The following is a 23,521-nucleotide window of genomic DNA, read 5'->3' as shown; positions in this document are numbered from 1 at the left end:
CAAGCATCACCAACTTATGGCATGTTCAACAACATTCCTGTTGTTAGCTCAGCTCCATGATCTCAAGCTCATCCTCGCAGCATCATCCCGGGCTCCTCCTTGCTTCACTCTGACGTGAAATATCGCTCCGGAACTTCTCATGCCTCCTCTATGCTCGTCCAGTATTATTCGTCAACATTGACTGCCTTATAATTCCCACCCCTCTGCTAATGGGTCACTTGGCTTGTTATTTACAACCGTTCTGAAAAAATATGTTGATGTCTGCAAATATTTATGTTGCAACTCTTTAATATATTTCCACGTACATGAAGAGTTTTTTAAAATACATAAACAATATTTGTTTTTAATGTAGACGCATGTATTATACTGCCCACATCCCATCTTATATATTTCTCCTATGGCGCGCATCCCATATATTTACCGGATCTCCTCGAATTTTCTTGCCATGCGTCCATTCTTTTATTTCTTTTATATGAAATGTGTCCTTTCTTTTGCGCAGCACATCCCCGTATATTTTGAATCTCCTCGAATTTTCTTGCCATGCGTCCTTTCTTTTATTTCTTTTGGGCAGCACATCCCCATATATTTCGGATCTCCTCGAATTTTCTTGCCATGCGTCCTTTCTTTTATTTCTTTTATATAGCGCAGCACATCCAATCTTTATCGACCCTCTCTTTTATTTCTTGCCATGCATGCCCTCTCTTTTATTCCTTGCAATGCATGTCTTTATTTGTTGGGTCTCCTTTCCTTTCTAGAAATGGGACCAGCATCTTCTATTTTGTTCAACTTCCAAGAAGGCTTGTCCGTTGTCTACTTGCTAACATATATAAGTTGGTGTAATGTTGTCTACATTGGCGAGAAGGTATTAATACATGCGACCCTTTCTTTTTGAATTAGACGCGACCCTTTCTTTTTGACAGAAGCAAAACCCAGCCTGGGTGGTTCTTTCCTACGATTGTAAACGGGAGGCTTGGGTTCGATCCTGGCAAACCACATATTATTTTTCGTTGATCGGAGCGGCACAGCGTCAAAGCTATAAAGGGCCGGCCCATGATGCCTAAAGTGGGGATGATGTCTGAAGGATTGAAGGCCGTGGAGTTCTACAATAATCCAGTAATTATTATTTGGAAAAACAATGTAGCAGATCCCTTTTGAAACCTTAATTCTCCTTAACTTGATGCAAACATGGATTTCTATGGTGGGTATGTTGTGATTGAACTTAATGGGATATACGTCGACTGAGCTCATATTTACTGTTTGAGATTATGCAAGTTTTGTAGTGAAACAGTGTTTAACAAAATTTATCCGTTCTAGTTTTTACCTGCACATACATCTACATTGTCGAGGGACTGTAATTTTGTTCACTGATTGTCATTACAAGTGTTGCCAATCGTTGTTCTAGATTCAGTTTTGCTAAAACATATCTAGATGTGCTCTAAGTATTGCACATCTAAGTCCTATGCCATTGATTTTATGATAAGATTCGTGCAAGCATTTTCTTTATCCTTTATTCTTTCCTTTCAAGTTTGATTGAGTCACTTAGATGTGCAATAACTAGAGCACATCTAAATATGCCCTAGACACTTCTAGATTTTACTTGCACATACATCTACATTGTCGAGGGACTGTAATTTTGTACACTGATTGTCATTTGAATGTCATTGGCCGGGTCTTTCAGTTGGCGTTGGGGCTAAATCCATGGGCGGTATCTCTCAAATTGTGTGTCCTTTTTCTGGTTAGTTCTACAAGCTTATCACCTAGCTCTTGGTGCAGCAATGGGATCTACAAATATGTGGCAGATGCAGATGAACGAGGAAGGATTTATTACACCCGTAAAGAAAGCAAGTTTTCCTCTCTGTGTAAGTCAATTTGTTTCACAGAGCACGGGCATATTCATTTTACTTATTTGTACGTGAAAGTGCTTATTGATTAATTCATTATGTTGTACTGCTTGAAGGCCGTGGAGGAGTTTTACAAATCTTATGCACATCACTCTTGTTTTGGAGTTCGTATTGGGCAATAGAAGAAGTTAGAAAATGAGGTAGTTCGCACTAAATGACACATGTGTAATAGACAAGGATTCAATTATGAAAATGGTAACAAGATTGACGATCTGTCAAAGAAAAGAACTCAGACACAAGGCGTAAGAACTCATGGAATATATTCATTTTGGCATGATCACCATTGTGACCATGGTCAACGTGTGCCTCAATATCCAAATTCCCCACCAACGACGGTTGAAAGAACAGAAGGCAATGATTACGTGATTTCTCAGAACAGATAATTGTACGCTAATACAGCAGTTGTTTCACAAACATAACCAAAAGAAAAAGCAGCAGACACTTATTTGTTTTATACTACATATGATATTTACAGCGGAATAAAAGTTGCCTATCACGAGGTACTATGTATGGTATATAACACGTCTAGGACCCTGTTTGTTTCCAGGGACTTATTGGTTTAGGGACTTAAAAAAGTCCCTATAAGTCCCATCTAAACCAAACAGGAGGGACTTATAGGGACTTAAAGTGGTGATTTGGGACTTATCAAAAAAGACTCTCAGGGAGGAACTTATAGGGACTTTTCCATCGATTCCCCCTGCCCCGCACCTAACCTTATCGCTTCCCCGCTTCACTCCTTCCCCGCATCCCCGCTCTGCTCCAGTCGCCGCCGCCGCCGGCAGTACCCTGAACCGCCGCCGCCATGGCCGACGATGAGGAGGACCGGATCCCCTTCTTCTCTCAGTTCCACGCGCATCATCAGGCATCCCAGGGCTCATCCGCCAGGATCAATCTCAGGAGGGGAATGGGAGTCTTGGATCTCAACCACAACGTCGACGACTTCCCGGAGTTGGGCTCGTACCAGCAGCTCCTCTTCGACCGGTCCGCCGGCCATGGTCTTCCTCCTACTGGACCTGGTCGTGGGAGGCCCGTGTCTCAGGGCGGAGGAGGCCGAGCACGGTCTCTGAGCATGGGAGGCCGAGCCGGCTCTCACCTGCGTCTGTTCGTCGCCCCGGGCGCAACTGCCGTTGAGGGAGGCGTGATAGGGCGTGGGAGGACCGTGTCGCAGGTCACCGGACGCGGTGTAGGTCGAGCCCATGGGTCCTCATCGGCCGGCATTAGAGGAAAAGCTGCGGGGAAGCAATGTGTGTCGTCAACTGCTGCATCTTCAGAAGATGTCGATGAGAATGAAGGCTTTGAAGATGAAGATGAGGATTTTGCTGTTGGAGAGGTAAAATTCTGAATAATGCACTACTAGGGAAAGGTCTACTAATGGCGCACCTAATTTGGCCATTAATGGCGCATTAGTGGTGCGCCATTACTAGAACGCCATTAGTATATTTTACTAATGGCGCACCACTGGTGCGCCATTAGTATCTGGTATACTAATGGCGCACCCCAGATGCGCCATTAGTATATACAACAGTGCGCCATTAGTATGCCTCCCAGGGGGCCATCTATACCCAGGTGCTTTGGCATACTAATGGCGCACAACAACAGGATGCGCCATTAGTAACTTCGGCATACTAATGGCGCACTATGATGTGATGCGCCATTAGTATGAATATTAGGTTTTTTTTATTTTTTTATTTTCTGTTTTTTGCGCAGGTTACAAAATGTATATTTGGACAAAATATAGACAGCACACATCAACAACAGATTCATCGAATACAATAGAAGATTAGTCTCTAAATACAATTCATCATTTTAGTCTCCGAATACAATTCATCATATTAGTCTCCGAATTGAAAAGACCGAACAAAGATAGAACATTATATTACAAGTCTCGAGACCGCGAGTTTGTCTTCACATTTCAAGTCGATATCGATCATCTAAACTACCATCACATAGAAGAGAGCTGTGGTCATCACGATGAGCATCATCACGATGAAACTCGTCTTCATCCGGTTCCTCCAACGCTCCCTCCCCTCTCCCGCTAGATAGCGGGCGTATGTAGATTCGGCCTCGGCCCTAGTGGCGTACCCTTCGTAACTGTTACCGCTGAATCGGTGAACCTGTCTCCGACACTCCTCCCAGTCGTCGTAGACTCCAGGAACCTTACCCTTGTACACGACATACCACGGCATCGCTATGCAGTAGCCAAACGAAACGTTAGTACCAATTCACAGACAATACATAAGCAATATATAAGTATGCAACAGAACGATCGGAAGAGAAAAGCAAGACATTAATAGCATCGATTACATCTAAGTTGAACGACTCTCGAAACCAAAGAGACATACTACAAGTTCATTAAAGTTTAATTACAACATGAGCCAATCGATGTTTCAGAACTAGACACAGCATCACTGCTTTCGACTCGACTCAAGGGACCGGAGCGTGGATGAAGCCGCCGTCTATCGTGGGAGTCATGAAACAACAGGCGTTGTCAGCCTGCATTTGTAGGATTGTGTCGATGTCACTGTTGGACGGTTGATTTCTGAGGTAGAACTGCCCCGAGGTACGAAGGACATCTTGATGGATGATTTCCGCAAACTCCGACTGGATGCGAAAGAATTCTTGTCTGATGTCCGCGTCCTGGATTGCCGACACGCTCGCGGCCCAATCTTTGAGTCTACTCGATAGCAGTAGTTGATGATGGTCCCGTACGATCGCCCGCATGTGATGGATGGCGTAGTAGGCACCCTTCTGACCGCCAGGCGGCTGCTTGACGCAGCAGAACGTCGTATTGTGGGAGAACACGTGCTTGCCGTACTTACGAATAGGCCTGGTGAAGGTGCCTCCAGATTTGACGTAGCCGGGGAGAACATCATCAAGAACCTTCTTGACATTTGTGTAGTCTACGTTCGACTGACGGTCCGGGTCGAAATACGTGGCCATGGACTATTTGGGGCTTAGGAGGATGAGCGTGCAATGTGTGTCACTGCAGAAAACACGGAATGTTAAAAGAAAAACGATCGAAATCTAAGAATTCATATGTTACGGGGCGGTTGAGGGGAGGACTTACTCGGGAAAGTAAGGCACGAGGAAGTTATCCTTATCTTGGTTTGCCAGAATGACGCCTTCGAGGTAAGAACTCGCGACTTGCCGGTCCCCAGCGCTGCCCAAGATCTTGGCACGCATGTAGAAGGGGTCGACTATCACGATGTCCGGGGTCTTGTCGCGAATGATCCGCATCTCCATACTCAGCGAAAATAGCCGAACGAAGGTGTAGTGCAGCGGATGAAGGTTCAACATAGCGTGGATGTCATCAAACCGCAGGACGATCGTACCCCCGATGGAGTTATCCACAAAGCCCTTGCCCTCTGGCACCTTGGCCGCGAAAACCGGGTATGCCACATCCTTCTCTCGGAGACGCCGCTTCTCCAAAGAAAGAACATTGTCATGTAGACTCCGCATAGCACCGGTTGCAGCATCGAGCATATTTCTCGGTAGCATCGGCCTACCCGCCACATGCACCCTCCTCGAGATATCCGCAGTTGAAGGTGGCCCGTCCTGAGCACGGATCGTACTCGGTGCCGGCTGGCCCGCACCCTTGTTAGTCTTTCTTTTGCGTGCCTTCTTCTTCTCCTGTAATGGGACCGAGTTCTGCTCACAGACCGCCTTCTTGAGTGTGTTGGGGTTGATCATATTTTGCACCTCGCCTATCTGAGGCTCGGTGAAGTCGGTAGCTGGAGGCGTCTCCTGAGAGCTGAACTGCAGACGACGCCTGTTGCAACTTGGCTTCTCCGCGGTACCAGCTAGATCGCACACGTCTTTTGTTGGGTTGGGTTCTTGAGAAGAAGGCCCCATGAATTCGCCACCGTCCCCATGATCGGCAAAGTACTGATCGACGTTGGCAAATGTATCGTCGTCGTCGTCGTTCTGATCCTGTGCCATATGCATGTTTGGATCCAGTGGCATAGGGATGTCCGGCACCGTTGCGGCGGTCTTGCCATGGGGCCGACTTGGCGCCGGCACGACTGGTGGTGTTGTCTTTGGGGTGGTGTCCCCCGCCCCCAAACGAATCTGGCTCTTCGGCCAAAGCACGGGCCAGCTCAGGCAGGCGCTGAGGGTCATCACGTCATCATCGTCGGCCCCGATGGGTCGAATCGGAGGTAACAACTCGTCGCAGCCTGGCAGCACCCGAACCAGTTGAACCCTAAACAAGTTGGGTGGCATCTGGGTACCGTGGAACAAGGGGTTGCCCGGTTGAACGATTTTGCCCTTGGCGACATCGACCAACTCGTTGTTCACGAAGTGCAGGAGAGTGCACGGAACGTCGGCGGCGCCCTGCGAAAACATGTAGGGCGTTAGGGATGCCCAGTCAAAGGCAAGGAGATGAAGTCCTCGGCCGAGAGAGGCTTAATTAGTTACCGTGATGATGGCGTCGAGCTCGGCTAATGTCGAGGCACCACCAACGGCGGGCGTGCAGTTGACGGAGGGGCCGCTTGCTGCAGAGGTGCCGGCCGGCGTACACCCGGGTGCATTAAGCTCCCGTGCCGGCGTCGGAGACACCAATGCCGCCTCCGCCAGAGACACCAATGGCCCCGCCATCGCGTTCTGCGAGTTGCTGGCCGTGAAGCTAGGAATCGGGGGCGGCCCCTGTTGGCCGCCCGCAATCCACGCACTAATCCCCTGGATCAAGGTAGGCACAATGGCGGTGATCGTCGCTCCGAGTTGTTGTTGCACTTGCTCTTGGACAATCTCCGGAATTCGCGCCACCTGTGCCCTGAGTTCTTGAACCTCGCGCGCCTGGCTTTCCGAGCTGGTCTTTTTCTCCTTTTGCCCAGCAGTGTTATAGTATGACGACCATTTTGTCGACAAGCCTTTGCCGGCCACACGACCAGCTAACGTCGGCTTACTGAGCTTATCCTTGTTCTTCATTACATTCAACGCCCTATTTAGAGTGGTGTCCCAAGGGTTGCTCTTAGTCGACCCCGCGCTACTGCTTTCAGTCGCCTGCGGAAGGAATGTGAACCATTTAGAAATTTGGCTTCATTAATTAGAATGCAACCATATGGAGCTAATTACGCGGGGGTGTATTCCTTACCAGTACAAGCTCAAGCGCCCTGGTCTTCGGATCCGTGGTAAGCTCCTTTGTTTTCGGGTCCTTCTTGTACCGGGCCCTGACAAAGTTCCTGGTCTGCTTGTCACCGTATTTATCGAAGAGGGGCAGTAGGCCTTGCTCGGCACGGTCCGCCTCCTCCTTGTCCCATATAGGCTCCGCCACTCTGTAACCGCCGGGACCGAGTGTGTGTTCCCCTAAGTTCAGCTCCCGCATTTCTTTCCCCCACTTACTTGATTCGGAGTTTGCGGTGCTCGAGCAATTGATCTTGAAGTCGTTGTAGTCATCTTCGGTGATCGAAGGATTTTTCTCCTTGATCTTCTCATAACTCTCACCTTTCTCGATCATTCTCTTCACATTGCTTTTCCAAGTAGACAGGGCCTTGCTCATCTTCGTGAGGGCAGCATTGTTCACTTTATTCCCTTAGAGGCTTGTGTTTTCAAATTCAGCGGGGAACTTGTATCGTTCGTGCAGCTTCGTGAAGAGGAGGTTGCGCAAATTCCCTCGGTCAGGATGCCTCAGGTTCTCGGTGTTGATCGAGACGGTGCTCCGGAGAATGCACCCGAGCTGAAGCGAGTACCCCTTGACTATTCGTTCGGGCGCCGTTGGATTCCCGTCGGAGTCCACTTCAGTAACTTGCTCCTTGAGGGTGCGGAGCACGGTCGGGCGCCGGTCCTTCCGTTGCCTCTTCGGTTGGCTGCCATCTGTGTGTGCGCCGACATCATCAGTGGTGGCATCCTCAGCGGCACCATCAGTGGTGGCATCAGTGGGGTCATCCTCGGCGGTACCATCAGTGGTCTCAGGATCGGTGGGGAAGGCGGCGTCCTCATACAAGTGAGGTTGTTCCTCCATCTCCTGGGACAGCTTCCAGAATGGCTTGTCGACGCCCGAACCCCGGCCTCATCGTTGTTGGCCATGTTTCTCTCTAAATAGGAACAAAGTTTCGTCAAAAAGTTGGTTATTGTCAAGGAACAAGATCATGGTCTCATCATTTAGGGTTTGTCGACACCGAGGCATCCTAAAAGCTAAGCTTTTATCATTGAGGGTTTTTCGACGCCGAGGCACCCTAAAAGCCTAAGCTTTCATCATTTCGGTTTTTATCGACACCGAGGCACCCTAAAAGCCATGCATTAGTCACAAGTACGCCGGGGCACTTGATCCTACTTAATTAACTACTAAGATACCCCGGCCCATGCATTAGTCACAAGTACCCCATATGTCCTATTTTTAGCAAAGTCATGCTAAAATTCACGGAAAATTTCAGCATGACCTTTGCTGAAAATAGGACATATGGAGTACCCGAATTTGCCGGAATGGAAGTTAATCGACATTCCGGCAAACTCAAGGGCCTCTTGGGTGGACAAGGCAAAAAAGGCCTCCATCACAACATGGAAAATACATTGGCATGTGAAGAGGTGAAACAATATATGCATCTCCAAGCAGTATCATTCAACATTTTGGACAAAACACTACAAGCAACATGAGACACTGAAAACAATTGCTACCAATGAATCTACACTTCTATAACAAAATAAATCAGAAACTTAGTCTGTCATCATTAGGCAGCCACCATTAGTTATTCCGTTATGTTAAAGCAGAAATAGAAAAATAGACTGAAATAAAGAAAGAAACTACGGGTGTTGGTAGCAAGAAACAATGCAACCACCTGAAAACTTCTTATGTTTCAGTCAATCATCACAACCAATATGATTTGCTTGGAGATTCAGAGCACAACCATGATACTGAGGATATCAGAGTGGTGGAGACATTGACTGCAATAAAGATGACTAAAAGAGAACTTTTCTGCCTCCTTAGATCTATCAAACGAAAAAGTGTACAAAATGGGCTGTCTTTGAGTGGAATGCATTTTCTCAAGGTAAAACACACGCGGAAGGGTGGGTGACATGAAAAAACTGTCCATTTTGGCAGGCAATGAATGAATGAGCAATTATATGTTTCAATATAGATGAATAACCATTGTGGTGTCATCATCCACAAGAAAGTCAAATCACTATATACTAATGATGTATGTACCTAACGATATGTTTCCAAGATATCCAAATAGTGCCTATTTGTTTTTCAACACTGTCCTAATCTGCATGCACAATCTAGATTTCAAATTCAGAAAGCTTGCATTGTCCAAGCTAAGCTGAGCACTGACCAACACCAAGCTTCGAAGAAAACTCATGGTTCTGTACCAGAATTTGGTAATGATAATCTGCATACCTCCAAGTGGATGAGCCAGCTCTGAGACCCACTCCCTGACCCTCTCTGCAGATGGTACCCCGGCGCGCTCCCGTCCAAGCACACTGCATCATCCCAAGCACGAAATTTGCTACTGCTTTTATACCTAATTTATTTGCTACTGTTTCTATACCTAATTTTTTGCTACTGTTTTTTTAATTTGCTACTGCTTTTTTTATTTGCTACTGTTTTTATACCTAAACAAAATTTCCCTAGCTATATTTGCTACTGTTTTTATACCTAATTTTTTTGCTACTGTTTTTAAAATTGCTACTATTCTTTTAAAATTGCTACTGTTTTTTATACCTAAACAAAATTACCCTAGCTATATTTGCTAATATTTTTTATTTGCTACTGTTTTTATACCTAATTTTTTTGGTACTGTTTTTTTAAGTTGCTACTGTTTTTGCTACTCGGTTAATTATAAAGGACCGAAGCTAGCCATGGTTCAGGGGAATGCTACTGTACTGTTGATTCATTTTATACAAAAGAAATAGAGGTGAATGTGGTGAAGCTAATGAATGCTCGGCCTCCTCTCTTGTTACTCCAGTTTGAACATCAAAGTCATAAAGAACAATGACATCAAACTCAAACAATTCAAGTCTTATTCTGAGGGATTGAATTCTTGGAACGGTATCCAGCACTGTGTCCACATATTTGGCAATATCTGCCTAATCAAAGCGATGATGTGTGGCGAGCAGATTTGAAGCAGGCCTTATGCAGACCCTTTTGTAGAATTGCAAAGTTTATGGTACACAAGATCGACACTTCAAGTATAAGTGATTTAATCCATACCATTAGGGACTAATAAATGTATCTTCGCCCTCCTAAGATTTCTTTCAATCTACGCCACTGCCACCTATATATATTACTCAAACTGGCCCAAGGGCCATGATGTTACAGACAAATTACAAGCCGATGTAATCCATTCAGTTAGTGAACTCTCATTGTTTCTCAAAGGAATTCCAAACAAGCACAAACAGAAACTTCGTGTAAAATTCATGAGTCCACATGTACATGCTAGGTGCTTACATACACCGAGTAGTTTCAGACTGGAACCGTGTAGAACATACAGAAGATTGATTATTTGCAAACCCTACACCCTAAAATTTACAAAGGGGAAGGAGGAGGCCGGAGGGGGAGGGAGAGGTGGGGGCAGTACCTGAGGAGGCGGAGGAGGCCGGAGGGGACAAGGAGGAGGTCGGAGCGGCGCGGACGAGGAGGAGGGCGAGGACGAGGACGACGGGGCGGCGGCGTCGGGAGAGGAGAGGGGAAGGGGATCGACGGCGACGTCGAGGGGCGAGGAGGAGGTCGGGGCAGCGGCGTCGGGAGAGGAGAGGGGAAGGGGCAGCGGCGTCGGGGCGTCGGGGCGGAGACGAGGACGACGGGGCGGCGTCGAGGCGGCGGGGCAGCTGCGTCGGGAGAGGAGAGGGGAAGGGGATCGAGGGCAAGGGCGAGGCAGAGAGAGGGGATAGGTTATCTTCCAACAGGTACATCCATACTAATGGCGCATCTCACCCTGGTGCGCCATAAGTACATCCATACTAATGGCGCACCTCACCCTGGTGCGCCACTAGTATTTTTTTTTTGATTTCTGCTCGAGCCAACAGGTTATCTTCCACCTGACCTGATCCACACCAAGTTCCCTCTACTAGCTCGACTGGTCAGCAGCCAGTTCTCACACCAGGAGGTCCTGGGTTCGATTCCCAGGCTCCACAATATTTTTTTATGCATTTAAAATGCTGTTTGATATTTATTTGTGTTTAAATATGTTCAAACTTGGTTAAATCATAACAGTAATTTTTTTTATAAGACAGTAATAATTTTTTAAAAAATATCATCAAACAGTAATGCCGGTGGAGCGGGGGAGGGTGCGCGGGGTGCGGGGGGCCGGTGGACCGGGGGGTGCTCGGCGGCGAGGGGGACCGGATCTGGCAAGGTGGGATAGCGATCGAGATGGAGGGGATCGAGATCGAGTGTCCATGAAATTTAAAAATATTCATGATAGTTCAAAAAGTGCCCATGAAATACAATCGAGAAATGAAGGCTATGATTTAAATACAATCGATCTTAGCTAGCTATCTGTTCACAATCTTCTTGCCCTTCTTTTTCGCAAATGGAGTTCTTCTATGGAACGGACGTCCTTTAGGTAGGGTGGTACTGCTTCTTCTTGTGGTGTATGCTGCTACTTCATCATCGTCGTCATGTTCGATTCTCGGGTCGCCGTACTTGTCGAAGTCTTGCTCATTGGCTACTCCATCCATTCCGATGATCTTCCTTTTGCCTCTCCTCACGACAACACGACTGGGCTTTGACGGGTCGGTAATGAAGAAGCATTGGTCCACTTGAGAAGCCAGTACCCATGGCTCATTTTTCGCGGTGACGTTTGCGCCTGCGGTCTTGGATTTGGCTTCGGGTATAATCATGGTGGTGAAATACCGGTCTTCTTTTAGGACGCTCTTGGCCCATCTGACACGGAACATCGGGACCTTCTCTCCAGCGTAGCTCAGCTCCCAGATCTCCTCGATCCTTCCGTAGTATCTGTCCTTGTCGTTACCGGTGTAGGATTCCATCGTTACCCCGGAGTTCTGATAACCATCGCTCTTCATGTCCTTGGCCTCGGTGTAGAATGTGTAGCCGTTGATATCGTACGCCTCATAGGTCATCAGGTTGTGCTCGGCGCCCTGTGACAAGGCGAATATGAGTTGTTCTTCCGCGGAAGAATCCTCATGTAAAGGGTACGACAGAAGCTTCTGCTTGAACCAACGCGTGAAACATGAGTTGTGCTCTTTGAGTATATCTCCGTCCGTCCTCTGTTGGCCTCGGTCATTGTACGTCTTCTTAATAAAGGTTTTGTGCTCTACCACCCAAGGATCGACCACGTCTATGTGTTGTAGCGCGACTAGGTTTGCTCTTTCAAAGTCGGCGAGTCGACCCTCGAAGTCGACATGCATTTCGCGGCGACCCTCACGGTGACCCCATCCAGCAAGCCTGCCGAGGTGCCTGTTGACGGGCAGACCAACGGGGTTCTCGATGCCTAGATAATTCGTGCAGTAGGAGATGCACTCTTCGGTCAGAAAGCCCCTGGCTATGCTTCCCTCTGGACGTGACATGTTGCGAACGTATCATTTGATGACACCATTCATCCTTTCGAACGGCATCATGCTGTGCAGGAACGTCGGCCCGAGTTGGATGATATCGTCCACGATATGGACCAGCAGATGCACCATAACGTCGAAGAATGCGGGCGGGAAGTACATCTCAAGCTCGCATAGTATCACCACGATCTCTTCCTGTAGCCTTCTGAGTTGCCTCACGCCAACAAACTTCCGAGAGATGACGTCGAAAAAGTTGCATAGGCCAAATAGCGTTTCACGGACGTGCGCGTCCATGATCCCACGGATTGCAACTGGAAGTATCTGCGTCATCAGCACGTGACAGTCGTGAGACTTCATCCCGCTGAACTTCAGCTTCGCTAGGTCTAGGTATCTGCTTATCTTCCCCGCGTAACCGTAAGGAAGTTTTACTCCTACGAGGCAGGTGAAAAACTACTCGATCTCCTCCTGACTTAGAGTGAAGCACGCGGGAGGGTAGTCATTTCCGGTCTTCTTGGCCTTTTTGCCTTTGCGACGACTTTCCGTGTCCTGCTTCGCCTCATCATCATCATCATATATAGCGTGAAGCTCCTGCCTGATGCCCATTGATTTCAAGTCTGCCCTTGCTTTTGGCCCATCTTTGGTCCTCTCTGGCATGTTGAGCAGGGTACCATGCATGACATCAAGGCTGTGAGGCACACGGTGGATCTTCCAGTACGGCAAGTCCCAGAAAACAGACCTCGTTTTCCATACCTTCAGCAGCGGCTCTGGCGCCTTTCGCTTCTTTCCCGGCTCTGGCGCCTTTTGCTTCTTTCCCGGCAGTGGGTAGTCTTTCCAATTTTTCAACAGCTCGTCTATTTCCTCGCCGCTCCTCGTACGCGGGCGTCCTCGGGGTTCGGTTTCACCATCGAATAGATCCTTGCGTTTTCTCCACGGGTCATCGTCACGAAGCCACCTTCGATGTCCCTTGAACACGGTTTTCGAAGACCCGGGATCTCTATCTAGCTGGCGATACGTTGTGTCATCCATGCACCTGACGCGTCCAGAAAATCCGTGGACCACCTGCCCCGCGACATATCCGTAACCGAGATAGTCGTGCACCGTCATGAGCAGCGCGGCTCTCATAGGGAAATATTCTTTCTCTGCGGCGTCCCACGTATTGGCTGGCGTTTTCCACAGCGTGTCAAGCTCCTCTTTCAGCAGCCCCAGATACAGATTGATGTCGTTCCCTGGTTGTTTCGGTCCTTCAATTAGCATACTCATGTGAATGTACTTCCTCTTCATGCACAACCAGGGGGGAAGGTTGTACATCCACACAAACACAGGCCAGGTGCTATGTGTGCTTCTCTGGCTGCCAAACGGATTGACTCCATCGGTGCTCGCGCCCAGCACGATGTTCCTTGGATCGTTCCCAAATTCTAGGTCTTCGAAGTTCAACGCTTGCCACTGGCTCGCATCCTTAGGGTGACTCAGCATCTTGTCTTTTTTATCTATCTCCGGATCATTTGCGTCATCTTCTCGCTTCTTCTCCTTCCTATCCGCGTGCCAACGCAGGAGCTTTGCTACCTTAGGGTCCGCGAAATACCGCTGCAGACGAGGAGTGATCGGAAAGTACCACACCACTTTTCAAGGAGCTTTCTTCCTCTTCTTGTATGGAGTGACGCCGCACACTGGACATATGGTAGACTCCGCGTGCTCGTCCCGATAAATGATGCAATTGTTCATGCACACATGGTATTTCACGTGCGGTAAATCCAGAGGACACACGATTTTCTTCGCCTCCTCCAAACTGGTCGGGCACTTGTTCCCCTTGGGAAGACGTTCGTGCCAGAATGACATGTTCTCGTCGAAGCATGCGTCGGTCATTTTGTGTTTTACCTTCATCTCCAGAGCCATGAGCGTTACTTTCAGGCGGGTATCCTCGGGCCTGCATCCTTCATACAATGGAGTAACCGCGTCTAACTCAAGTTGATCCATCTTGGCTTTCTCTCGGGCGGCAGCTCTTGCGTTATCCGTCTGCTTGAGAAGCAGCTCTTGAATATGAGGGTCCTGCACCCAGCCCATCGATGGTCCAGCGTCGTCTGCTCCGCCGGCATCATCATCTTCATGATCATGCCCGTCGTCTGCTCCGGCATCTTCCTCATCATCATGTCCTGCATCTTCTACATGATGACTGTGTACAGCATCACCGTCGTGATCATCTCCTGGGGATTCCTCGTCTTCTCGCCCGCCCGAGCCGCGGTGGTTGTCTTGCTGCCCTTCCTCATTTCTTGCCCGGCCCCCATGGACGACTTCGTAGTCATCTTCATCACCTTGCCACCGATAGCCATCCATGAAACCACGCAAGAGCAGGTGGTCCCGCACCTGCCCGGATTCCGGGTCCGCAATAAGGCTCTTCAGCTTGCATCTTCGACACGGACATCTTATCTCCGTCTCGTTCTTTTGAAGCATCTCGGCCTTCACGGACCTCAAAAACCTATTCACGACGCCTTCGGTCATCATGCGGACCATGGTCGCCTGCGGGGTAGAGCAAAACGATATTTTAGAACCAAGAAAAAATTTGGCATGACTTTCCCTAAAAATAGGACCAAAAAGAATGCTTAATGCCAAAATTCTCGCCGAAACGGAAATGAATCAACATTCCGGCAAAATAATTGCAACTATCGCATTTCAAATACCGGTACACCTCCAAACACAAACACATATGCAACACCACAAACATATGCAACACCACGAACATACATAGATCTAGCTAGGCCATAAAAAGTGCATGTGCACATTGTTGTAGGGAGAACAACATAAATATAGCTTCCCCCCTTACTTACCTATCAAAACAAGGTAATTTAACCACTTAAATTGAATGAATCTATGGTGGAAATGAGGTGAAAAAGAGGAGGCACCCGAGACAAGGAGGAGGTGGAGAGAATGAAGTGGGGAGAAAGTGAGTGTGGGTAGGAGAGGCTGTCCAAAATATCTTGTTGCTGCCCACTTACTAATGGCGCACCAACTCCAAATGCGCCATTAGTAATCCAGGTTACTAATGGCGCACCTTCTGCTGGTGCGCCATTAGTAGTTTTGCAAAAAAAAACATACTAATGGCGCACTGTTCCACAGTGCGCCATTACTAGTTTAAACTAGTAATGGCGCACGGTGGAAAAATACGCCATTAGTAGTTTTGCAAAAAAGGGAATAAAAAATATAATAGAAAAAACAACATTAGTGGCGCACTTTCCGGCAGGTGCGCCATTACTACTTACAACTAGTAATGGCGCACTGTGTCTGGATGCGCCATTAGTATGTTTGGACAGGCGCACTAGCTAAAAAAATTGATACTAATGGCGCATCCTGGGCCAGGTGCGCCATTACTAGTTACAACTAGTAATGGCGCACTGTGTCTGGATGCGCCATTAGTATGTTTGGACAGGCGCACTAGTTAAAAAATTAAAAATTTCATACTAATGGCGCACCCTGGGCCAGGTGCGCCATTAGTAGTTTCAACTCTAATGGCGTATCAGAAGGTGGTGCGCCATTAGTATATACTAATGGCGCACCGCTTGTCTGGTGCGCCATTAGTGTCAATCCCATCTATAGCCCTTTTTCTAGTAGTGATGGTAGCAAATTGTGTGTACAATGGTATACCTTGGTGTAGAATTTGAACCAGCTTGATTCTACTTTTGTTTGAATTGTGTACTTGTTATTTTTTGTTTAGAAAAACATTGCCAAGGTTGATTGGACCGACGAGCATATTACTGTATTTTGTAACATCGCCTATGAGGAAGCTAGGGATGGGCACTGTGTGAATGGTACTTGGACAAGTAGAGCCTACAATAACATGAAGAAAAAAATTTATCAGCGTGCTGGCCTCCTCCATACTACCAAGCAATTCAAAAATTCAATAACTAGACTCAAGAGCCACTATACTGCTTGGGTGTGGTTGGGGCAGCAAACTGGTTGTGGCCGAACTGGAGATGGAGCTATAACCGCATCGAATGAGTGGTGGAAAAAAGTAATTAAGGTACATACATTATTCTACAAATTACATCTGAATTGCTCACACTTGGTTACATTATTTACCCTTGTCCTAATTACCTAACTAATGTTGCAGGAGAGACCAGATGTCAGAAAATTCAAGGGTGGCAATCCTGAGTATTTGGATATGCTAAGAGAGCTATTTCAAGGTGTGGCAGTTGATGGATCATCAGCTTATGTGCCCATAGATGAAGATGAAGAAGAAGATGTTGTTGCCGATGATGGAAATGAGGAGAGTCCAATGAGCACCACCAGCAGGAAGAGGGGAAGCAGCTGCGGTGAACAGTCAGCTTCAAGCCCAGGCAAGAAACACAAGAGCCCAATGGTGAAACTAATGACAGGGCTCATCAATACTATGACTAGTGAGAACACTTCTGACATGATCACTGAATATGCAAACAAAAGACAGGAAGCAAAGGACAAGGCAAAAGAGAAGAAAGCAAACAACATTAAGGAATCCATTACTCATTGTCAACTGTTGGCAGTTCAATGTGGTGCAGAAGAAACAAGTGTTGAGTACTTCATGGCCACTCAACTGTTTGCAGATGAGGCAAACAGAGTCATATTTCAGAACATTTCAAGTGATCAGGCTAGACTGACTTGGTTGAAGAGGTGGTGCATGATGAAGAAGTTGTCCTAGTGTAGTAGTGATCTTGTTTGTCCTTTTTCTAATATATGTAATGGACCTGTACTGTGTGACCTTGTTAAATGATCATTGCATGTTACTGTGTGTCCTTTTTCATGCATGTACTAATGTTTTCAAGTTGAAGAGGTGGTGCATGATGAAGAAGTTGTACTAATGTTTGCATGTTTCAGGATGATGACAGTACTGTTGATGGAATCAGCAGTGATGATGGGAGCAGCAGTGATGATGAAGCACTGATTATTGTTCATGCACCAAAAAAGGAAGAGAAGAATGATGCAGATGGCCTGCATGATTGGTATGTACTACTTGGACTCTTACGGTAACAAATGACCTAGAAGAGTACCAATACAGTCTGGGCATGATTGGGTTATGACAACACTAGGCAACGAAACTGCTTGTTACAACATGTTTAGAATGCACAGACCAGTGTTTGAGAAATTGCATACTGTGCTTGTTGATTCCTATGGTTTGAAGTCCACTAAAAAAATGTCATCAGTTGAGTCTCTAGGCCTGTTTCTTTGGATAGTAGGTTCCCCTCAATCTGTAAGACAAGCAGAAAACAGGTTTGTCAGGTCATTGGAGACAATTGTAAGGAAGTTTGATAAGGTTTTGGAATGTCTGATCAAGCTTGCAAAAGACATCATTAGGCCAGTAGATCGTCAATTCAGAACTGTGCATTCAAAATTAAGATCTAGAAAGTATGCACCATTTATGGATAATTGCATTGGTGCAATAGATGGGACACACATACAAGTTGTGGTACCACTTGCCACTGCTGCCCAGCATAGGAATAGACATAAGGAGAAGAGTCAGAATGTGATGTGTGTGTGTGACTTTGATATGAGATTCACATTTGTCCTAGCTGGTTGGCCAGGATCAGTGCATGACATGAGGGTCTTCAATGATGCACGATCCAGATTTGGTGACAAGTTTCCAAAACCACCACCTAATAAGTTTTATCTTGTGGACTCAGGGTACCCAAATAGACCGGGTTATATTGCACCATACAAGGGTTTAACCTATCATTTCCAGAAGTACCGTGATGGCACAATGCCTAGAGGAAAAAAGGAACACTTCAATTTCACCCATTCTTCACATAGAAATGTCATCAAGAGGTGTTTTGGAGTCTTGAAGAACAAGTGGAGGATTTTGTTTCACTTGCCTAGTTATCCACAGCAGAAACAAAGCAAAATCATTGTGGCTTGCATTGCACTGCACAATTTTATTATACAAAGTAAACTGCCTGATATAGAGTTCGACAAGTGTGATCAAGATGAAAACTATGTACCATTGTCTTTGCCAACGACCACAACAAATGATTCAACAAATGAGATGGATAGTGCTGCTATGAATCAATTCAGAGCTTGGGTCGCTGATGGGTTGTGGACCTTGAAACAACAATGATATGAATAAGTGTTGTTCGTTTATGTAATTTCTTTTATCTCGGTTGTTATGTACTATCTTTTATTTTGATTCTTATCAACAAGTGTTAATCGTTTGTATGAACAAGTGTTATTTCGGTTGTCACTATTCTGTAATTCGTTTGTATGAAAAAGGGTTATGTGAACAAGTGTTTTATCAACTTATAAGTCCCTGTAAACAAACAGGCAGGGACTCGGGACTTATAAGTCGATGTAAACAAACAGGTAGGGACTTATGACTTATAAGTTGGGACTTTAAGCAAACAGGGTCTAGAAACCAGAAGCGAATCAACTACGTAGCTAGCTTACAACGAACGGCACCATGGTATAGGATCTCCGATCCAGGCTTTTAGGCGCGTTCCCCACGGATGCGGCGGGCGAGCTGGATGTCCTTGGGCATGATGGTGACGCGCTTGGCATGGATGGCGCAGAGGTTGGTGTCCTCGAAGAGCCCGACGAGGTACGCCTCGGCGGCCTCCTGGAGCGCGAGCACGGCGTGGCTCTGGAAGCGCAGATCCGTCTTGAAGTCCTGGGCGATCTCCCGCACGAGGCGCTGGAACGGCAGCTTGCGGATGAGCAGATCCGTGCTCTTCTGGTACTTGCGGATCTCCCTCAGCGCCACTGTGCCGGGCCTGTAGCGGTGGGGCTTCTTCACGCCGCCGGTGGTCGGGGCCGACTTCCTCGCCGCCTGAAAAGGAAACGCCACAATCGAAACCGTCGATCATCAGCGAATCAACAGGAGATTAGAACAGAGGAAGAAGGAGAGAAGGGAGGCGGCGAGACGTACGATGGAGGTGGCGAGCTGCTTGCGGGGGGCCTTGCCGCCGGTGGACTTGCGGGCGGTCTGCTTCGTACGCGCCATCTTCTTCTTCTTCTTCGGTTCCTCCTCGACTTGCGCTGCGGGATTTGTTGGGAGGTTGAACTCGAGCGGCTGGGACGAGGGGTGGAGAGGCGTGGGGCAGCAATTTATAGATGTGGGGTGGTGGGGAAACGTGGACCGAGGCGGTTTCGTGTGAACGTTCGGGAAAAGAAATCCGGGATTGCCCCCGGTGATCCACGTGCTCTGCACTGGTTTGTGGGGAGCGACAAGGTGCGGATCTGTGACCTCGCGGTGTGCTTGGGCTCATAGGGCCTGTTTGGTGCCCCAAAAAAAATGGTTTGGTTGCCTATACGAAGTGCTGGCCTGTACACGTATGAACTTTAAATTAAAGCATAGCCTCACTAGTTAGAAAAGTTTGAATTGGTCGTTTCTAGCAAACCAGGTTTAGTCAAGCATAAAAGAGGGACGACATACATGGTGTTGTATGGGGGATCGACATTAAGATGGCGGGAGAAAAAATATGTCGGCATCGGATGGCGCAAAATCGAGTCTCACCCCCCTTTTGCTCGCTCGTGCCGTTGAGGAGTCTTATCTTTCTCTCGCTCCGATCTCTAGAAGTGATTAAATTTCTTCTGCGGATTATTCTCTTACTCCTTATTGCCGGCGGCGGCGTGACTCAGATATGCAACAGTTGCCGCGGCGACGGCGACTTACATCTCGGGCACCAAGACCTGCTTCACCCCTCCAAGAGATGCTTGTCCCCTTCGTCTCAGTCTCTGGCATGGGCGTGTCATTGCCTCCAATGACGGTAAGCAGCATACAACCACCCCCAGGTCTTAGGTAGGGTGTAAGGTCGATTTCACCTTTACTTACCGCAACATCGATTTCACTAGGAAAAATTGTTGAAGCTAAAATTTCAGGTAACAACACTCATAGTTATGATTCAGGCAAGAGCCATCTTGATTCACAAGAGAGTCATTCATTGCAATGAAAATCACCGTTATGGCACAATGTTAGCCAACGATAGCGAGAGGATGTGCAATCTGAACTACATCAAAAACTGTAACGATGTGGAGGGTATGAACATGCTTCGACTGGGAAGATCACCTTTTGACAAGCTTGTGGCCACATTTAGAGACATGGGGTTGCTACAAGATAGCATCCACTACTCCATGGCCCAATAGCACCGACCGACCAAAGTTTATCATCACTTACGCATGAGTGGACCGTTCGTGCTTCCGAATCTATGATGAATGATTTATGACATACGGGCCGGTTGGTAGGTCAGCGATAACGCACAACAGGGAAAGGTCAACCTGTCGGTGTTGATTACCTCGAGGTACCTTATAAACAATACACCACTGACTGTCCTTCCGGCTGATACCGGTCAGTGATGTTTGGTCGGGGGTTGGCTACATAACAGGTTGCACTTGTACTAGCCCATGCTACACTTCTACCAGCCCCTGCTGAGACCGGTCAATGATGTTTGGTTGGGGACTAGCTACATAACATGTTGCAATTCTACCACCCCCCTGTTGCACTACACATACACATGAATACATATTTTTCCATATCATATACCAAACAAGGGTCACTTTCATAGCTAAAAAGGATCCATATATGCATTATATATATGGTAAATCAACATTGCACACACATTTGTGCCAACATGAATGACATAGGAAAGAAGTATATCTTAGTAAACTTATCGGCCTCGAGGAAGATCATTCCCAAGATTTGAAGGTTAGAATTCCTGCAAATTTCATTATGTCCAATAAAAATTATTATTACGCAACAACAATTACATCAACACAATCTATGTATATCATCCAACAACTATAAAACACAATACACCGTCTTCGTGCTTAGAAGGATATTTTTCTAATTCGTCATGGTATCGGGCTTTGCCATAAGTGGCTCCTTCACGAAGAAGATGACTTATTGGTAGCAGTTGGCTCTTTGGCCCAAAAAGATGGCTTGTTGGCAGCAGCTGGCCCTTTGGCTGAAGACATGGGCTCGTAGATGGAGGCGCTGGGGAGCCTAGATATCTAGACATGTAAGAACGATGATGCCGAGGGCAGCCATCTTGGTGCGTAATATTGGACTATCATGGGCATGTCCGGTTGCACCATGTCTTTGACCAAGCGAGGTAGCAGCCAACTGCACGGGAGAGGGGGGGGTACACACATATTCTTTTGCTAATGGTTCTTTTGCATTATGAAACTCCTAGCATATATATTTTTGCTATATTTGTGTCTTCTCATTTATGGTATTCGTAGAAAATGTTCCTATTTGGTAATATTGTTTCATTGTGGGGGATATTCATTTTCGGTCGAACATGAGAAAGTAGAAAGGAGATATCCCTTTGTAATATTGTTTCAAATTTACTTTGCACACGTTGCAACACACGAATTATTTTTCTAATGGTTCTTTTACATTATTTGGGCATGTCGCAAACACAAGCATTTCAAAATTCACATACATAACATGTGTGCTCTTTTCTGTCTCAACTTTCTTCCGGATGCCTCTCTCTCTCTCTCCAAGTAAAGCCGTCGTTTGCCGCCATTCCTGACCGACGCACCCCCCCCCCCCCCCCACACCCCCAAATGCTTTTCATCAGTGTAAATCGGTCCTTTAATTCTCTGGCGGATCCTCTTGCCTTCTCCGTAGGCGTCCTTGCGGCTAAACCTATTTGCTTTGGTTTCCGTCATGGTGTGGCCCTGGATGCCATCGCGGCTTCTCCAACTGGACTACCTCAACTCCATCCATGCGGTTTAAATCATGCTTATTGGGGTATGAACTGTGATTTTTTGTCTCACCCATTGCAAGGCACGGTTATGTATTTGCTAGTGCCGATAATATGCCAACGGACTTGGTGTGTTCAAAAAGATAATAAGAGCCCAATTACACCACCGCCAGGTCACCGATCCGCACATTGTCGCTCCCCGACCAACCAGCGCCGAGCGCGTGGATCCCCGAGGCCATCCCGAAACCCTTTTCCTCCCGAGCGGTCACAGGAAACCGCCTTGGTCCACGTTTCCCCAGCGCCCCCTCACGTATATAAATTGCCTCCGCACCCGTCGTCCAGCCGTTCGAGTTTAACCACCCAACAAATCCCGCAGCGCAAGTCGAGGAGGAACCGACCAAGGAGAGATGGCGCGTACGAAGCAGACCGCTCGCAAGTCCACCGGCGGCAAGGCCCCCCGCAAGCAGCTCGCCACCACCATCGTGCGTCTCGCCGCCTCCCTTCTCTTCTTCCTCCCCTGTTCCGATCTGCTGCAGTTTCGCTGATTATCGACGGTTTCGATTGTGGCGTTTTCTTTTCAGGCGGCGAGGAAGTCGGCCCCGACCACCGGCGGCGTGAAGAAGCCCCACCGCTACAGGCCCGGCACGGTGGCGCTAAGGGAGATCCGCAAGTACCAGAAGAGCACGGATCTCCTCATCCGCAAGCTGCCCTTCCAGCGCTTGGTGCGGGAGATCGCCCAGGACTTCAAGACCGATCTGCGCTTCCAGAGCCACGCCGTGCTCGCGCTCCAGGAGGCCGCCGAGGCGTACCTCGTCGGGCTGTTCGAGGACACCAACCTCTGCGCCATCCACGCCAAGCGCGTCACCATCATGCCCAAGGACATCCAGCTCGCCCGCCGCATCCGTGGCGAACGCGCCTAAAACCCTAGATGGGAGATCATCGTGCCGTTCGTCGTAAGCTATGTATTAGTTGATTTGCTTCTTGTTCTTAGCCGTGTCACTCGCTCGTGATAGGTAACTTTTATTTCGTTCTAAATATCTGTCTGTCTATCGTACACTATATATACTGGTTACAACAAAGACATCTCTGGTGCTTACTATTTTGGTTTGCCCTAAACGTGAAACAAATGCTGTATTGAGCATTATCGCTATTTATTCTTAGCAATTGTGAAACCGTTGCCTTCTGCTCTTTGATCCTCTTGTCCTTTCCCCTACTTTACCTTGCAACCTGTGATTCTCCTGCCTTTGGTACAATGTTGCTGTGGTGCCGTGTGGATTAACTGGGTTGTAGTTGTATTAGTTTAATTTGTATTGGCTTATTACTGTCGCGGGCCTTCCGGGGATGTCGCGTTACATCCCTACTACTAATAGGTGTGGCTGACGATGGTTTGCTGGAACACGCCTGCAAGATGACGGGTGCTAAGTTTTGAAGAGTGACTGCTCTGTTACCAAAAAGGAATTGCTTTGGCCTTGTAAGACGAACTTGAAAGAACAAAATTAAATTTTCTTGATT

General features: G+C 47.4%; 2 protein-coding genes across 2 annotated transcripts; one reads left to right on the top strand and one right to left on the bottom strand.

Annotated features, from left to right (window-relative positions):
- Positions 1-18,657: 18,657 nt before the first annotated feature.
- Positions 18,658-19,384, bottom strand: LOC123143161 (histone H3.3). The gene is made up of 2 exons (XM_044562006.1): positions 19,231-19,384; positions 18,658-19,131 (listed from the first exon to the last, which is right to left on the bottom strand). Exons 1-2 carry the CDS (start codon positions 19,303-19,305, stop codon positions 18,793-18,795), a joined length of 414 nt encoding a protein of 137 aa, XP_044417941.1. The 5' UTR covers positions 19,306-19,384; the 3' UTR covers positions 18,658-18,792.
- A 2,946-nt stretch (positions 19,385-22,330) lies between these two features.
- LOC123143162 (histone H3.3) lies at positions 22,331-23,199 on the top strand. The gene is made up of 2 exons (XM_044562007.1): positions 22,331-22,491; positions 22,591-23,199. Exons 1-2 carry the CDS (start codon positions 22,417-22,419, stop codon positions 22,927-22,929), a joined length of 414 nt encoding a protein of 137 aa, XP_044417942.1. The 5' UTR covers positions 22,331-22,416; the 3' UTR covers positions 22,930-23,199.
- The last annotated feature ends 322 nt before the right edge of the window (positions 23,200-23,521 follow it).

Source organism: Triticum aestivum, chromosome 6D (genome assembly GCF_018294505.1).
Source record: "Triticum aestivum cultivar Chinese Spring chromosome 6D, IWGSC CS RefSeq v2.1, whole genome shotgun sequence".
Classification (NCBI taxonomy): domain Eukaryota; kingdom Viridiplantae; phylum Streptophyta; class Magnoliopsida; order Poales; family Poaceae; genus Triticum; species Triticum aestivum.
Note: the sequence above shows the minus strand (reverse complement) of the source record. Positions and strands in the feature narration are given on the sequence as shown.